At 45.7% G+C, this 12,716-nt stretch overlaps 1 protein-coding gene across 1 annotated transcript in view; it reads left to right on the top strand.

The window, feature by feature from the left end:
• The window catches only part of LOC137630701 (serine/threonine-protein kinase minibrain-like), a 168,105-nt gene that overhangs the window by 78,038 nt on the left and 77,351 nt on the right, over nt 1-12,716 (top strand). The window contains exon 6 of the mRNA XM_068362334.1: nt 4,448-4,599. Coding sequence (XP_068218435.1) covers nt 4,448-4,599 — 152 coding nt within the window. The remainder of the gene's footprint in view (nt 1-4,447; nt 4,600-12,716) is intronic.

Raw genomic sequence — 12,716 nt, 5'->3', positions numbered from 1 at the left:
GTATTCTGTGCTGCTGGCCATTGTCAAACATACTTTTTCCTGTGGTTAGCATGTTTGTTGCTGTTCTATCCCCTCCGCATTGAGCCTCACAATGATGATTACAATGGGAATAGGGATTTTGTTTGTCCTCAGGGGACGAACTTCAAGTTATTCCTTATCCCCTGTCTCATTTTTGTTAAGTCTTTCCAGTAACTTTAAGGAAAAGATCTAGTAGAAGACATCTTTTGAAGAAGTCCAAGAAGATTAATTGATAGGAGTTTCTTTCCCAATGAGAAAGATTGCAACACCAGGAACCTCCCTTCTTGAGGGTGTGCTGAGAGTTGGCTCATAGCAGGAAGAAACATCGATAAACAGCAGTAGCTAGGTATCTGAGCACTCAGTATGGTTGTTCACACACCCTTTTCTCGTGCATGACCTCTTTCTAGGAGGAGTAAGGTCTGTATGTTGTCCCATATCGAGAAGAAACATCAGTACTTTACTTTTGCATGAGCTGAGAATATACCCTGCTAATTGGGAAGCACCGCTGTAACAAACCCAACTCTCCTAACAGGAGAATGTTTTGGTAAGAGATACAGGAACTGATGCATCCTCTACCAGTTTTATGTCTCATGCAAGACCAAGCATAAGCACTGCTGGTCAGGACAGAGCTGCTGTCCTTCCTCAGGATGTTTCTGAGACACTTCAGTGACACACTGCTGGTCAGGACAGAGCTGCTGTCCTTCCTCAGGATGTTTCTGAGACACTTCAGTGACAACTTTGCATGTGCATGATCAACAAAAGCTTCCCAGAAGAAATCTGCCAGTGTTGAATGAGAGTCTTCAGATTGTTTCTCTTACTCAACAAAGTGATGAAAACCTCCCCTGATCTCTCTCTCCCTGCATACACGCGGAATTGATGGTACGTAATAGGAAGGTATCCACTCTGAAAGAAAAAATTACTACGTTTTCTTCTCACAAGAGGTTACGTACCGGGAACGCTTCATTCCCGAGAATACGTTTCAGTGGATGGGACAGGTATTTACATTTATTATTGTTATAATATTACTAGTATATGCAACCTGTCAAAAATGATGGCTAGATATTTAGATAGATTTGCTCACTCAACCCCCTGTCACTGTGTAGATTGAGACTGAACACACTCACCCTCATGCAGTACTGTACTATTGCATAGGCTGTCATCCCTTTCGTTCTTCAGTTCAAGCAGGAGTGTGGTGGTTCATTTAATTAACAAGCAGGGCAAACATGATGATGCATGCCAGCTCCATGAACATGGTCACCATGTACAACTTCTCTGACTTGTACTTGTCTTCTTCTTCTGCTAGGAATGCATTTCGAACATTCCCACAGTAGGAAGAATATTCGCATGTATAATTTTCAGTTTCGTAGCGGTTGCAGTACCAGCAGATGCTGCTACCTCTTGTGAAGAATCGTCGTGAAGTGCATACCGAGAACTTAGCCACTCCTATTACCACCTCGCCTCATTTGGGGGGTTTGAGTAATGCCTCGGCTAGGAAATGTAACCATTGGCTAGAGAGTGTGATGTGATTCTACTTTGGTAATATAAAAGGCAGATATAATTGCTGTTGCAGGTGTTGAGGTGCCGGTGATGGGAGATGAGAATGAAAGAGAGATTACAAGAGAGGAAGTGAGGAGAGCACTAGATGAAACGAGAGTAGGAAAAGCATCTGGTATGGATGGTGTGAGAGCTAAGATGTTGAAGGAAGGTGTGACTGTACTTGAATGGATGGTGAGATTTTTTAATATGTGTTTTGTGTTGTCAATGGTACCAGTAGATTGAGTTTGTACCACAATATAAGGGTAAGGGAGATGTGCATGAGTGTTGTAATTCAAGGGGTATTAGTTTGTTGAGTGTAGTTGGAAAAGTATATGGTAGAGTACTGATTAGTAGGATTAAGGATAAAACAGAGAATGCAATCTTAGAAGTATAGAGTGGTTTTATAAGAGGTAGGGGTTGTATGAATCAGATTTTTACAGTTAGGCAGATATGCGAGAAATATTTAGCAAAAGGTAAGGAGTTGTATGTTGCGTTTATGGATCTGGAGAAAGCGTAGGATTGAGTTGACAGGGAAGCATTGTGGAATGTGATGAGGTTATATGGAGTTGGTGGAAGGTTGTTGCAAGCAATGAAAAGTTTCTACAAAGGTAGTAAAGCATGTGTTAGGATAGGAAATGAAGTGAGCGATTGGTTTCCGGTGTGAGTGGGGCTGAGACAGGGATGTGTGATGTCGCCGTGGGTGTTTAGCTTGTATGTTGATGGAGTGGTGAGAAAGGTGAATGCTCGAGTGCTTGGACGAGAATTGAAACTGGTAGATGAGAATGACCATGAATGGGAGGTAAATCAGTTGTTATTTGCGGATGATACTGTACTGGTAGCAGACACAGAAGAGAAGCTTGGCCGATTAGTGACAGAATTTGGAAGGGTGTGTGATAGAAGGAAGTTGAGAGTTAATGTGGGTAAGAGTAAGGTTATGAGATGTGCGAGAAGGGAAGGTGGTGCAAGGTTGAATGTCATGTTGAATGGAGAGTTACTTGAGGAGGTGGATCAGTTTAAGTACTTGGGATCTGTTGTTGCAGCAAATGGTGGAGTGGAAGCAGATGTATGTCAGAGAGTGAATGAAGGATGCAAAGTGTTGGGGCAGTTAAGGGAGTAGTAAAAAATAGAGGGTTGGGCATGAATGTAAAGAGAGTTCTGCATGAGAAAGTGATTGTACCAACTGAGATGTATGGATCAGAGTTGTGGGGAATGAAAGTGACAGAGAGACAGAAATTAAATGTGTTTGAGATGAAATGTCTAAGGAGTATGGCCGGTGTATCTTGAGTAGAAAGGGTTAGGAACGAAGTGGTGACGGTGAGAACAGGTGTAAGAAATGAGTTAGCAGCCAGAGTGGATATGAATGTGTTGAGGTAGTTTGGCCATGTTGAGAGAATGGAAAGTGGCTGTCTGCTAAAGAAGGTGATGGATGCAAGAGTTGATGGGAGAAGTACAAGAGGAAGGCCAAGGTTTGGGTGGATAGATGGAGTGAAGAAAGGTCTGGGTGATAAGAGGATAGATGTGAGAGAGGCAAGAGTGCGCGCTAGAAATAGGAATGAATGACGTGCGATTGTGACGCAGTTCCTGTAGGCCCTGCTGCTTCCTCCGGTGCCTTAGATGACCATGGAGGTAGCAGCGGTAGGGATTCAACGTTATGAAGCTTCATCTGTGGTGGATAACGGGGCAGGGTGGGCTGTGACACCCTAGTAGTACCAGCTAAACTCGGTTGAGTCCTTTGTCAGGCTGGGAGGAATGTAGAGGAGAGGTCCCCCTTTTTTTGTTTCTTTTGTTTGATGTCGGCTACCCCCCAAAACTGGGGGATGTGCCTTGGTATATGTATATATGTACTAATTATACCGACTAGTTTTTACATCCATATGGTTTATATTTGCAGCTTATCTTGTAATAATGATAATGATGACCTATCTAGATGTACAGTAACACCAGGCATGTTTTTGACATGTAATGATGTCATCGTAGCGAAGGGATTATGATAGATTTTGTGACTTAGTCTAGAACAGGTAAGAATGTCATTGCATCCTCCTCTTCTATCTTCTCCTATATTGGAGTGGAGCAGTCGTTCTTTTTTGGGCCGGAGCAGTCGTTCTTTCATGGGCTGGACCAGACACTAGATGCAGGTAAGCCTCATGACTGGATAACTTTTCATTACAGATAAGTTTTATATTGAAGTGCTTCCCTCATCTACCAGACAAGGGGAGGATAGATGTAATGTATCCTTTCAGATGCATGTTCTTTTGCAACCGCTTGCCAGTCTCCTGATAGCGACCTAATACCTGCAACAACTTCATGCTTAGGTAGTTATAAGGTTAACAAGAATCATCACTTTTGCTCCTCCACAGGACCAAAGTTAATTTTTCATTTCATGAGTTGGTAACACAGTCCTACTGGTTATAGGGACTTCCTCCCTCCTAAGGATGAGTCTCCTATTCAATGATGATGGTTTGTAGTTGTGTAGGAATATACCATAAATTTTAGAAAGTAATTTGTATTTTTCCTAACTACTGTACATAAACCTGAGTATAGTCCTTCAAGTTGCACTGGCCACCTCCATCCACCCTGCAAGGCTTGTGTTAAAGGTCAATGTGAAGGTTGCACTACTTGGCAAGTGAGCGTGGCTTACTATCCACCCACCAGCATCAGTAACTACCTTGATGAAAGCTTAACTCCCATCTCCAGCTTCCAATAAAGGATGTAGGTTTGTATAGTTAGGGAACATACAAGTTACTTTTAAAAACTAGTAACATTTTATAATTTTGGTTCCTATTTGTTGAGCTTGTTACATTGCACTAGTTTTGCCTACCAGTAAGGAAGTGTTTTTTGTACTGAATATTATTTTTCATTTTATTTTATTTTCAAGCAAAATTTTATCTTTCAGAGGACGACCTGTCATCAATAATGGTTGTTGACTTTGGTAATGCGTTACGGAATACTGACGAAGAGTTATCTCTGTATTACTCTGACTTTGAATTGCAAACGTTATTTTACAGAGCTCCAGAAGTAATTTTTGGAATGAAGTTTAGTTTAGAGGTAAGTCTTGATTATTGAGTTTTATTATTAAATATAAGTGCTATTTTGATATTCATGATACAAGAAAGACTGTCATAGTTTTAATTTTTATTTACATTATAAGAATACTTTTTTATGATTTTGGATTGTTAATGATTTGATGTTTTAATGTATCATTATTGCTGTTTATCTGCTTTCATTAATATCTGTGAATAAGATGTAAGGTTTATGATTAGTTTGCTGTAGGTCTTATTATTATTACCAGCTTGGGTACAACCCTACAAGGTCAATGGTTCCAACAGAAAAAGTTGCGCAGTGAGGAAAGGAAGTAAGGGGAAAAATAAACTATAAATGAGAAGTAATGACTAAAGTAACATTAAAAGTACCGTATATTTCCGCGTATAAGACGACCCTGTATTCCAAAATTTAACCATTAAAAATGGGGGGGTCGTCTTATACAACCGTTATAAAAATCACACCTTGAATTCTATGTCTGGTTTATCAGTAGGCTAGCCTAGGTTGAGGTGCGATAACCACCGATACACATGAAATGATTTATGTTAATATATAAATGTACAGTATAATGAAAGTAATGAAACAATTTTTACCGTATATATTATTGACATATCTACAAAAATGGCATAAATGATAAATTCGAGGAATAATTCCAACTTTTAACCATACGAGCTCAGCTGAAAAAATGTAAACATCGAGTATTGGTTGCGTTAGCAACTTTTTCCTGCTAACCTTTCAGTAATTTTAATGCTAGTGTTAATTACGATAGTAATAACATATAGGATATCATATTATTTATTTGTTTAAAAATTATTAATTTTAGCTGTAAATAACAATTATGGATTACAAAAGGTACAATCTTTATTTCTCAATAAAAATTATGGTACATTACAGTATTGCATTTAAAATCTAAAAATTTGTAAAACTTTATTTCCAATTAATATTAAACATCAAACCTGCGATATGTATAAATCTAACACCACTAAAACTCCTCACCGTTATCACTGTCTGTTTCGAAAAGCAGTTCGAACATATCACGAGATTTATCATATACGCCATCATCGTAAGGATTCCAGTCCGGTTCCGGTGAGTCGACTTTGGCTTCGTCGTCACATTCGTACAATAAATCGTCTTCACTGCCATCCATGGCATTTGAGATCCGTATTTTTAAAATTATTTTTTGACACTTTCCACCTTTACATTATCCTATGATTTTATAACAAACTCGCAAAGAACATCAAAGAACATCAAAGAAGAAGAAGAAAGAGAAGGAAGGGGCATTTCGTACGTGAGCAGCTGATGAATGTAAACAAAACAATGCAGGCTAGGATTTGTTTTGTTATTTCATTTAATTTTTAATTTATAAGAATACAGTAAGTAATATCATCATCTTTACATAACCTATATTTCATAAGATATCTGGTGTTGCAAAAGCTAGCCTAGGCTATACACAGATGGTTTTATGATTGAGCAGTCGTCTTATACTACCGATATGAGATAAATTCATAAAAATTTGCTCAAATTTTGTACCTCGTCTTATATGAAGGTCGCCTTATACGCGGAAATATACGGTATGTCTGTCTTATATGAAGTACAAAGAGAGATTTATGTTAACATTTTCAACATAACATTACAAGCACTTTAATAGATAAATGGAGGTATATCAGTGAAAGGCTTCAGTGCTTAGTTATAATCAGTATGTGGTTAATTAAATAATTGTAAGTTATAATCAAGAATGCATAGTTTAATTAGGAGAAAAATTATATGTATAAAGAATTTTATTCCCTTATTTGACATATCAAAATTTTATGATTAAGTAATTTGTATTTGTTCCCACGCAAATACAAACTTGTCATTTAAATGGTTTACTTCTTAGTCATTTAGTTATGACCAGAATTAAAGAAGATCTAGGAGTCTGGTATGATTACCAGTTATCCCATCTACAGTGGGGAGGAGAGACCAAGTCAGTGAGACAGCTCTACTCATCTGGTTGCCGCAGCAGGCAGGCTTGTTTACAACCGCTTTTGCGCTGTGCTTTATGCTTGAGTTTGTTGTGCTTTCCCTTTTCACTTTGTGTGAGAGGGATCATGAGTGTTGTTGAAGGTAGTATGAGAACCTATTGCGGTCTTGATGCGCATCCATATAGCATTATCATGAGCCTGGTCTAGGTCTCTTCCCATCCTGTTTGCCCAAGTGCTGTACTCCTTCTTCTACTTGTGATTTTTGCAGAATCAAGGTCATGGAATCCCCAAAATCTGTATTTGTTCCAACACCGAGTACTTACCTCGAACTACTTTCTTAGGAATATCTGGGATCTCCTCCCAACCGACCAGAGTTTTGTGTAGTTTACCCTACTCCCGTTTTCTATGACGGGCAACCTCAGGTGGTGTGATACACGCCCTGAGGCGACCCCGGGTCAGAGAGCATGCTTGCTCAGGTCTTGATCCCCAGTAAGTTCTCTGGTCGCGTCGCGATAACATCACGACGATCTCCTTATCCAGTGCGACCCTTTGTGTCTCGGGGTTCCCACGTGGTACCTTTGTGTTCCCCCTTATCCTTTCCCTTGTGTTTCTGTGTCTCGCGGTGCTTTACTAGTGCGTAATGGAGCATCCCCGCTGTTGTCCTGGGCCTATGGCCGGTAAATCGTGTGGTGCTTTCCTGTTGAAACCTGAAGTTGACCCGCACTCCTTGTGTTCTTCGTGTAGAGGCAGTGTGTGTTCCCCTATAGCCACGTGTCCGGAGTGCGAGTCCTGGAACGAGGTGCAGTGGGTGTGTTACGGCACCAAAAGAAGGCGTCTAAGAGATCGCCTAAGAAGCCGAACGTCTCTTCTCCTCTTGCTTGGCCGGGCATTTCGTCAGACAGAGCCTCGCTGCTGCCTTCCCCTACCCAGAGTAGGGGACGAGGTAAGTTGGTTGCGGGGAAGAGGCCTGTTGCCCTCCCAGGGAGTCTGATTTGTGAGATAGTGGTATTGTGGCATCATTACAGGCAGGTGAGGGGCCTGAGGGAGGGACGGGAGTGTGTTCGGGGGACGGAACCCTGGTGCAAGCAGGGCCCGTCTCCTCAGATGATCCTATGTGGGGAATAACTGTGCCTACCTCTTCTCCCGCCTCATGGGCGTGTTTTTCAGGTCCTTCCGCAGCCGAGGGTTCCGCCGAGAAGGAAGACTCACCGCCGTCGGACTCCCTCGCGTGGGCGCCGCCGAAGACGCCCTTCAGGTCTCCGTTGAGGATGGAGGAAGGTTTTGAAACCTGGTCCCCCATTGAGGAACTCCAACACTCCCCTCCAGCGCCTTCAGCTACGTTTCCGTCCGTCTTCCTACAGCCCTATTCTTCCATCGAGCAACGCGTGGACACATCTACAACGTGGCACGAGTCGGGCCCGCCGGTGAGAACATGCAAGTCGTCGGGCTCCTCGGTCGAAGCCTACTCTTGCTCCTCGGAAGACGGAGCCCCGAGGGACCATAGGAGACGTCGTGAGAGGTCCCGCAGGAGACGTTCTTGTTCTCGCTCCCGCTCCAGATCCCGCCACGGGGGTAGGCGCTCTATATCCCCCAGGAGGAAGTTTAGGAGAAGTGACTCCCCCGGGGAAGAATGGGCCGTCATCCCTCGTAGGAAACTTCTAGAGATGTCAGCAGTTCTGGGCCCCTCGAACTGGCTCCCAAGGGCTTGCTCACCAGTAAGGTACGTATCCAGCGGCAGATACGATCGACGGAGGGAGTCGTCTATTCAGGTCCCAGCGGACAGGCATAAGTCCGCGAAGGTTCCGACTCCATCCGCCCAGCGGAGAGAGTCGCCCCTTCGGTCTGGCAGCCGCATCCCGACCTCCAAGTCAACGTCGAGTCGGCAGGAACGAGACAAGCAACTCCATTCGACGAGCAAGCCCGCATCTACCTGGACCTCCTTAAGCAGAGATAAGTCCAGGACGGAGGCCTCCGTTCCTACGGCGATGCCCTTGCTATGCCCTGAGCCGCCGAAGTTGGACCAGTCCAAGATGTTTACTCCCCCCCGCACGGCGACCTCTGTCGGAGGACCTCCGTCACAGGCAGCAGGACGTCTTACGGAGGAAATGGACGACAACGGAGAAGGTTCAGCAGCAGAAATTTCGGCCTACAGGAGGGTAATAGGACTCATTCATAGGCATCACAGACTGGACAAACCTAAAATCCCAGAGCCGGTTTTACCTTCCTGAAGGGCATAGCGCGAGTCCCTGTACTGTGGAACCTGCAATCGCCATCCTGGGGCAAGGAGCAGCTGAAGAGAGGGCTACTACCGCCCCGATCTGTTTCTCCCCTTCAGAAGCTGCCATGATGTAGGAGATAGCCAAGGACCTGGTGAACGATTCCTCCTGGCTGGATTGGTGGGCCTCCACGATGGTAGGCTTCCAGTCCTCCTACGACCTCACTATCCCGGAGAACCAGGCCTTACTGAAGGAGCTGATTAGCTCGGGAGGTAAAGCCCTTAAGTTTCTCTCGTATCAATCCATTGCGCAGGCCGCCAATTGGGTTCTGCAAAAAAGGGATACGGTACTCAAGAAGCTCGTAAGGAGGCTCCCCGACAGAGAAGCGAGGTCCCTGAGGAGCCTACCCCTGTGGGATGACTCAGTTTTCCCCCTGAAGGCAGTGGAAGAGACGGTAGAGAGGGTCAGGAAGCTGAAGGATACGGGAGACTCCAGACCCCTTCCAGCGAGAAGATCTACCCATAGAAGGGCGCCCTCCGATGTCTCCCATCCTCCTCATGCCTCACCTAATCAACCCAGGAGAGACGCCCCTACTACGGACTGGTCTCAGTCTTCTCAGCCCTCCCGTAGAGGAATGTCTTCAACGCAATCATCCTTCAGACCTTCCTATGCAGCAGCCAGAAGAGGTCGTTCAGGCCGCGCCTCTAGAATGAGATAGGGAGAGAGGCCTCCTACTCCTGCCGAAGCCTCAGGTGGGGGGATGCCTCAAACATTCTTGGCAAGCATGGTGAGACCACGGAGCAGATCCGTGGACCGTAGCAGTCCTGAAAGAAGGGTACAGGTTGCCCTTCCTGGCGGACCCCCCACCTCTAATGCCAGATCAATAGGCAGAGTGGTTGGCACCCAATGACCCCTTGTGAAGGACGGCCCTACAAGAAGAGGTCTCTGCGATGCTGGCGAAAGGGGCGATAGAACCAGTCAAGAACCCGTGCCCGGGGTTCTACAGCAGATTCTTCCTGGTGGAGAAAGCGACAGGGGGCTGGAGACCAGTCATAGACCTCTCAGCCTTCAACAAGTTCGTGTGCAAGACCGACTTCAAGATGGACACCCCGAAGTCGGTCCTAGCGGCCTTGAGGGAAGGGGACTTCATGATGTCCATAGACCTCAAGGACGCGTACTTCCAAATCCCCGTTCACCCCTTCAGCAGGAAGTACCTAAGGGTGAAATGGGGTGCCCAAGCGTTGCAGCTCAAGACCCTCTGCTTCGGTCTGTCCACAGCCCCTCAGATCTTCACAACAGTCTCAGCCTGGGCACATGAACAGGGCATCCGCCTGATTCGGTACCTGGACGACTGGTTGTTGCTTTCAGCCTCAATGGAAGTACTGAGAGAGTATGGCGCGAAGCTCCTGCAGTTTTGCAAAGTCCTGGGTATCATCATCAACCTAGAGAAGTCCCAACTGATACCCTCCATCAGGATGACCTACCTCGGAATGGTCCTGGACTCCCAGTTGGCGAGAGCTTTCCCTTCCGCGGAGAGACTGGACAACTTGGACCAGATCCTCCGGCCCTTCCTGTCGGACCAGCCCAGGAGAGCCAAGGACTGGCAAAGACTGATAGGCCACCTCGTGTCGTTGGAGAAGCTAGTCCCTCAGGGGAGTCCAATGGAACCTGAAGGAGACCTGGAACCAGAGAGACTCTCCCCACAAGGTGGTCCCGGTGTTCCCGGAGACGAAGGAGGTCCCAGAGTGGTGGATCGCCAGATCGAACATCCTCAAGGGAATGCCCTTCGCAGCCGACCCTCCCGAGATGCTTCTGTTCACGGATGCATCCAAGGAGGGGTATGGTGTCCATCTCCTCGGCAGGACAGCAAGAGGAAGTTGGACGGACGTAGAGAAAAACTAGCACATAAACGTACTAGAGATGATGGCAGAGCGAAGAGCGTGCCTAGAGTTTGTCCATCAGCTCCGGGAAACACCGTGGCACTGATGTGCGACAACGCCAAGGTGGTGGCCTACATAAAGAAACAAGGAGGACTAAAATCGAAGGAGTTGTGCGTCCTCACGTTGAGACTGCTGGAATGGGCCGAAGGGGAACAGATCAAGATCTCAGCAAGGCTCATTCCAGGAAAGAGAAACGTCCTGGCCGACGGCCTCAGCAGAATGGGTCAAGTGGTAGGATCTGAGTGGTCCTTGCACCCGGGAGTGGCCAAGACCCTCATTCAGAAATGGGGATGACCAGTGTTGTACCTCTTCGCAACGAGACTGAACGCACAGTTCCCCGTGTTTTGTTCTCGTGTGCCAGATCCAGAAGCGGCGTTCGAGGACGCCTTCCAGCTTCCTTGGGACAACCTCGACGTTTATGCCTTCCCTCCCTTCGGGATGCTCAGACAGGTCCTCAACAGGGTGAGGTGAGCGGACAACCTGTGGATGACTTTGGTAGCGCCCTGGTGGCCGCAGAGAGAGTGGTTCGCGGATCTAAAGGAACTGGTGCGCCTTCCACCTTGGCCCCTTCCGGACAGGCCAGACCTTCTCCAGCAGCCCCATTTTCGAAGGTTCCACGAGAACCCTCGATCCCTCTGCCTTCACGCGTGGAGGTTATCGAGCGTCTCCAGAGGAAGGAAGGATATTCTTCGAGAACGGCAGCAAGGATGTCAGGGTATCTGAGGCGTTCATCAGCAGCAGTATACCAGGCAAAGTGGGCCACATTCACTAAGTGGTGCGTCTCGAGGAACATCAAACCATTGAGGGCCTCCGTTCCAGAGATAGCGGACTTCCTAGTCTATCTCAGGGACGAGGTAAACATGTCCATCCCAGCCATCAAAGGAGTCCGGGCTGCTCTGGGTCAAGTCTTCCTCCTAAAGGGCATCGACTTGGGTGCCTCCAGACATATGTCGATGCTCATCAGGAGCTTCGAACAATCGTGCCCCCCTCAAGCTAGTAGGGTGCCCCTGTGGGATGTGGCCAGAGTCCTGAAGATGCTGTCAGAACCTCCATTCAAACCCCTAAAGGACATCTTGGACAAGGAACTCACCCTCAAGACAGTTTTTCTGTTAGCTCTGGCATCAGCAAAACGGGTAGGGGAGTTGCACGGACTGTCGTACGAGGTATCTCACTCGAAGGGTTGGCGTTAGGCTACCTTCAGGTTCGTCCCATCCTTGGTGGCAAAGACTCAGAATCCAGCCGTTTGGGATCCCAAGTTTGAAGGGTTCTCAGTGCCGGCAATTCCTCGTTGGGACAACTCGAGGGACTTGCTGTTGTGCCCTGTCAGGGCAGTACGAAAATACAGTGAACCCTCGTTTATCGCGGTAGATAGGTTCCAGACGCGGGCGCGATAGGTGAAAATCCGCGAAGTAGTGACATCATATTTACCTATTTATTTAACATGTATATTCGGACTTTTAAAACCTTCCCTTGTACGTAGTACTGTTAACAAACCACCCTTTAATGTACAGAACACTTAATGCATGTACTACAGCACCCTAAACTAAAACAGGCACAAATATTAAAGGCGATTTTATATCATGCGTTTCCTAAACACCTAAAAAGCACGATAAAAAATGGCAACCAATGTTTTGTTTACGTTCATCTCTGATCATAATGAAGAAACAAACTCATTTAGTGTACAGTACACATATATGTATAGGTTAGTTTTTGCATCGATTATATTGATTATACAGTACTGTACTGTATGTTGATTTGTTTATTACCAATGTTTTAGTTTACGTATTTTTCTTAGGACTTCCAAATGAAATGTTTTTCTTTATGACGCCGCCTGAAACGACGGCGTGTACGCTCAGTAAACAACCACGCTCAGAACAAACAAGGCATTTAACGCGCATGATGATAGTGATAAATAATGATACAGTACATACAGTATTTACAGTAAAAGCATTTACAAAATATGTTACCTTACAAATATAAATTATACAGTATTGTACGTAGCAAAG

This window comes from Palaemon carinicauda, chromosome 38 (genome assembly GCF_036898095.1).
Source record: "Palaemon carinicauda isolate YSFRI2023 chromosome 38, ASM3689809v2, whole genome shotgun sequence".
NCBI classification, from domain to species: domain Eukaryota; kingdom Metazoa; phylum Arthropoda; class Malacostraca; order Decapoda; family Palaemonidae; genus Palaemon; species Palaemon carinicauda.
This window is presented reverse-complemented; position numbering and strand designations above follow the sequence as displayed.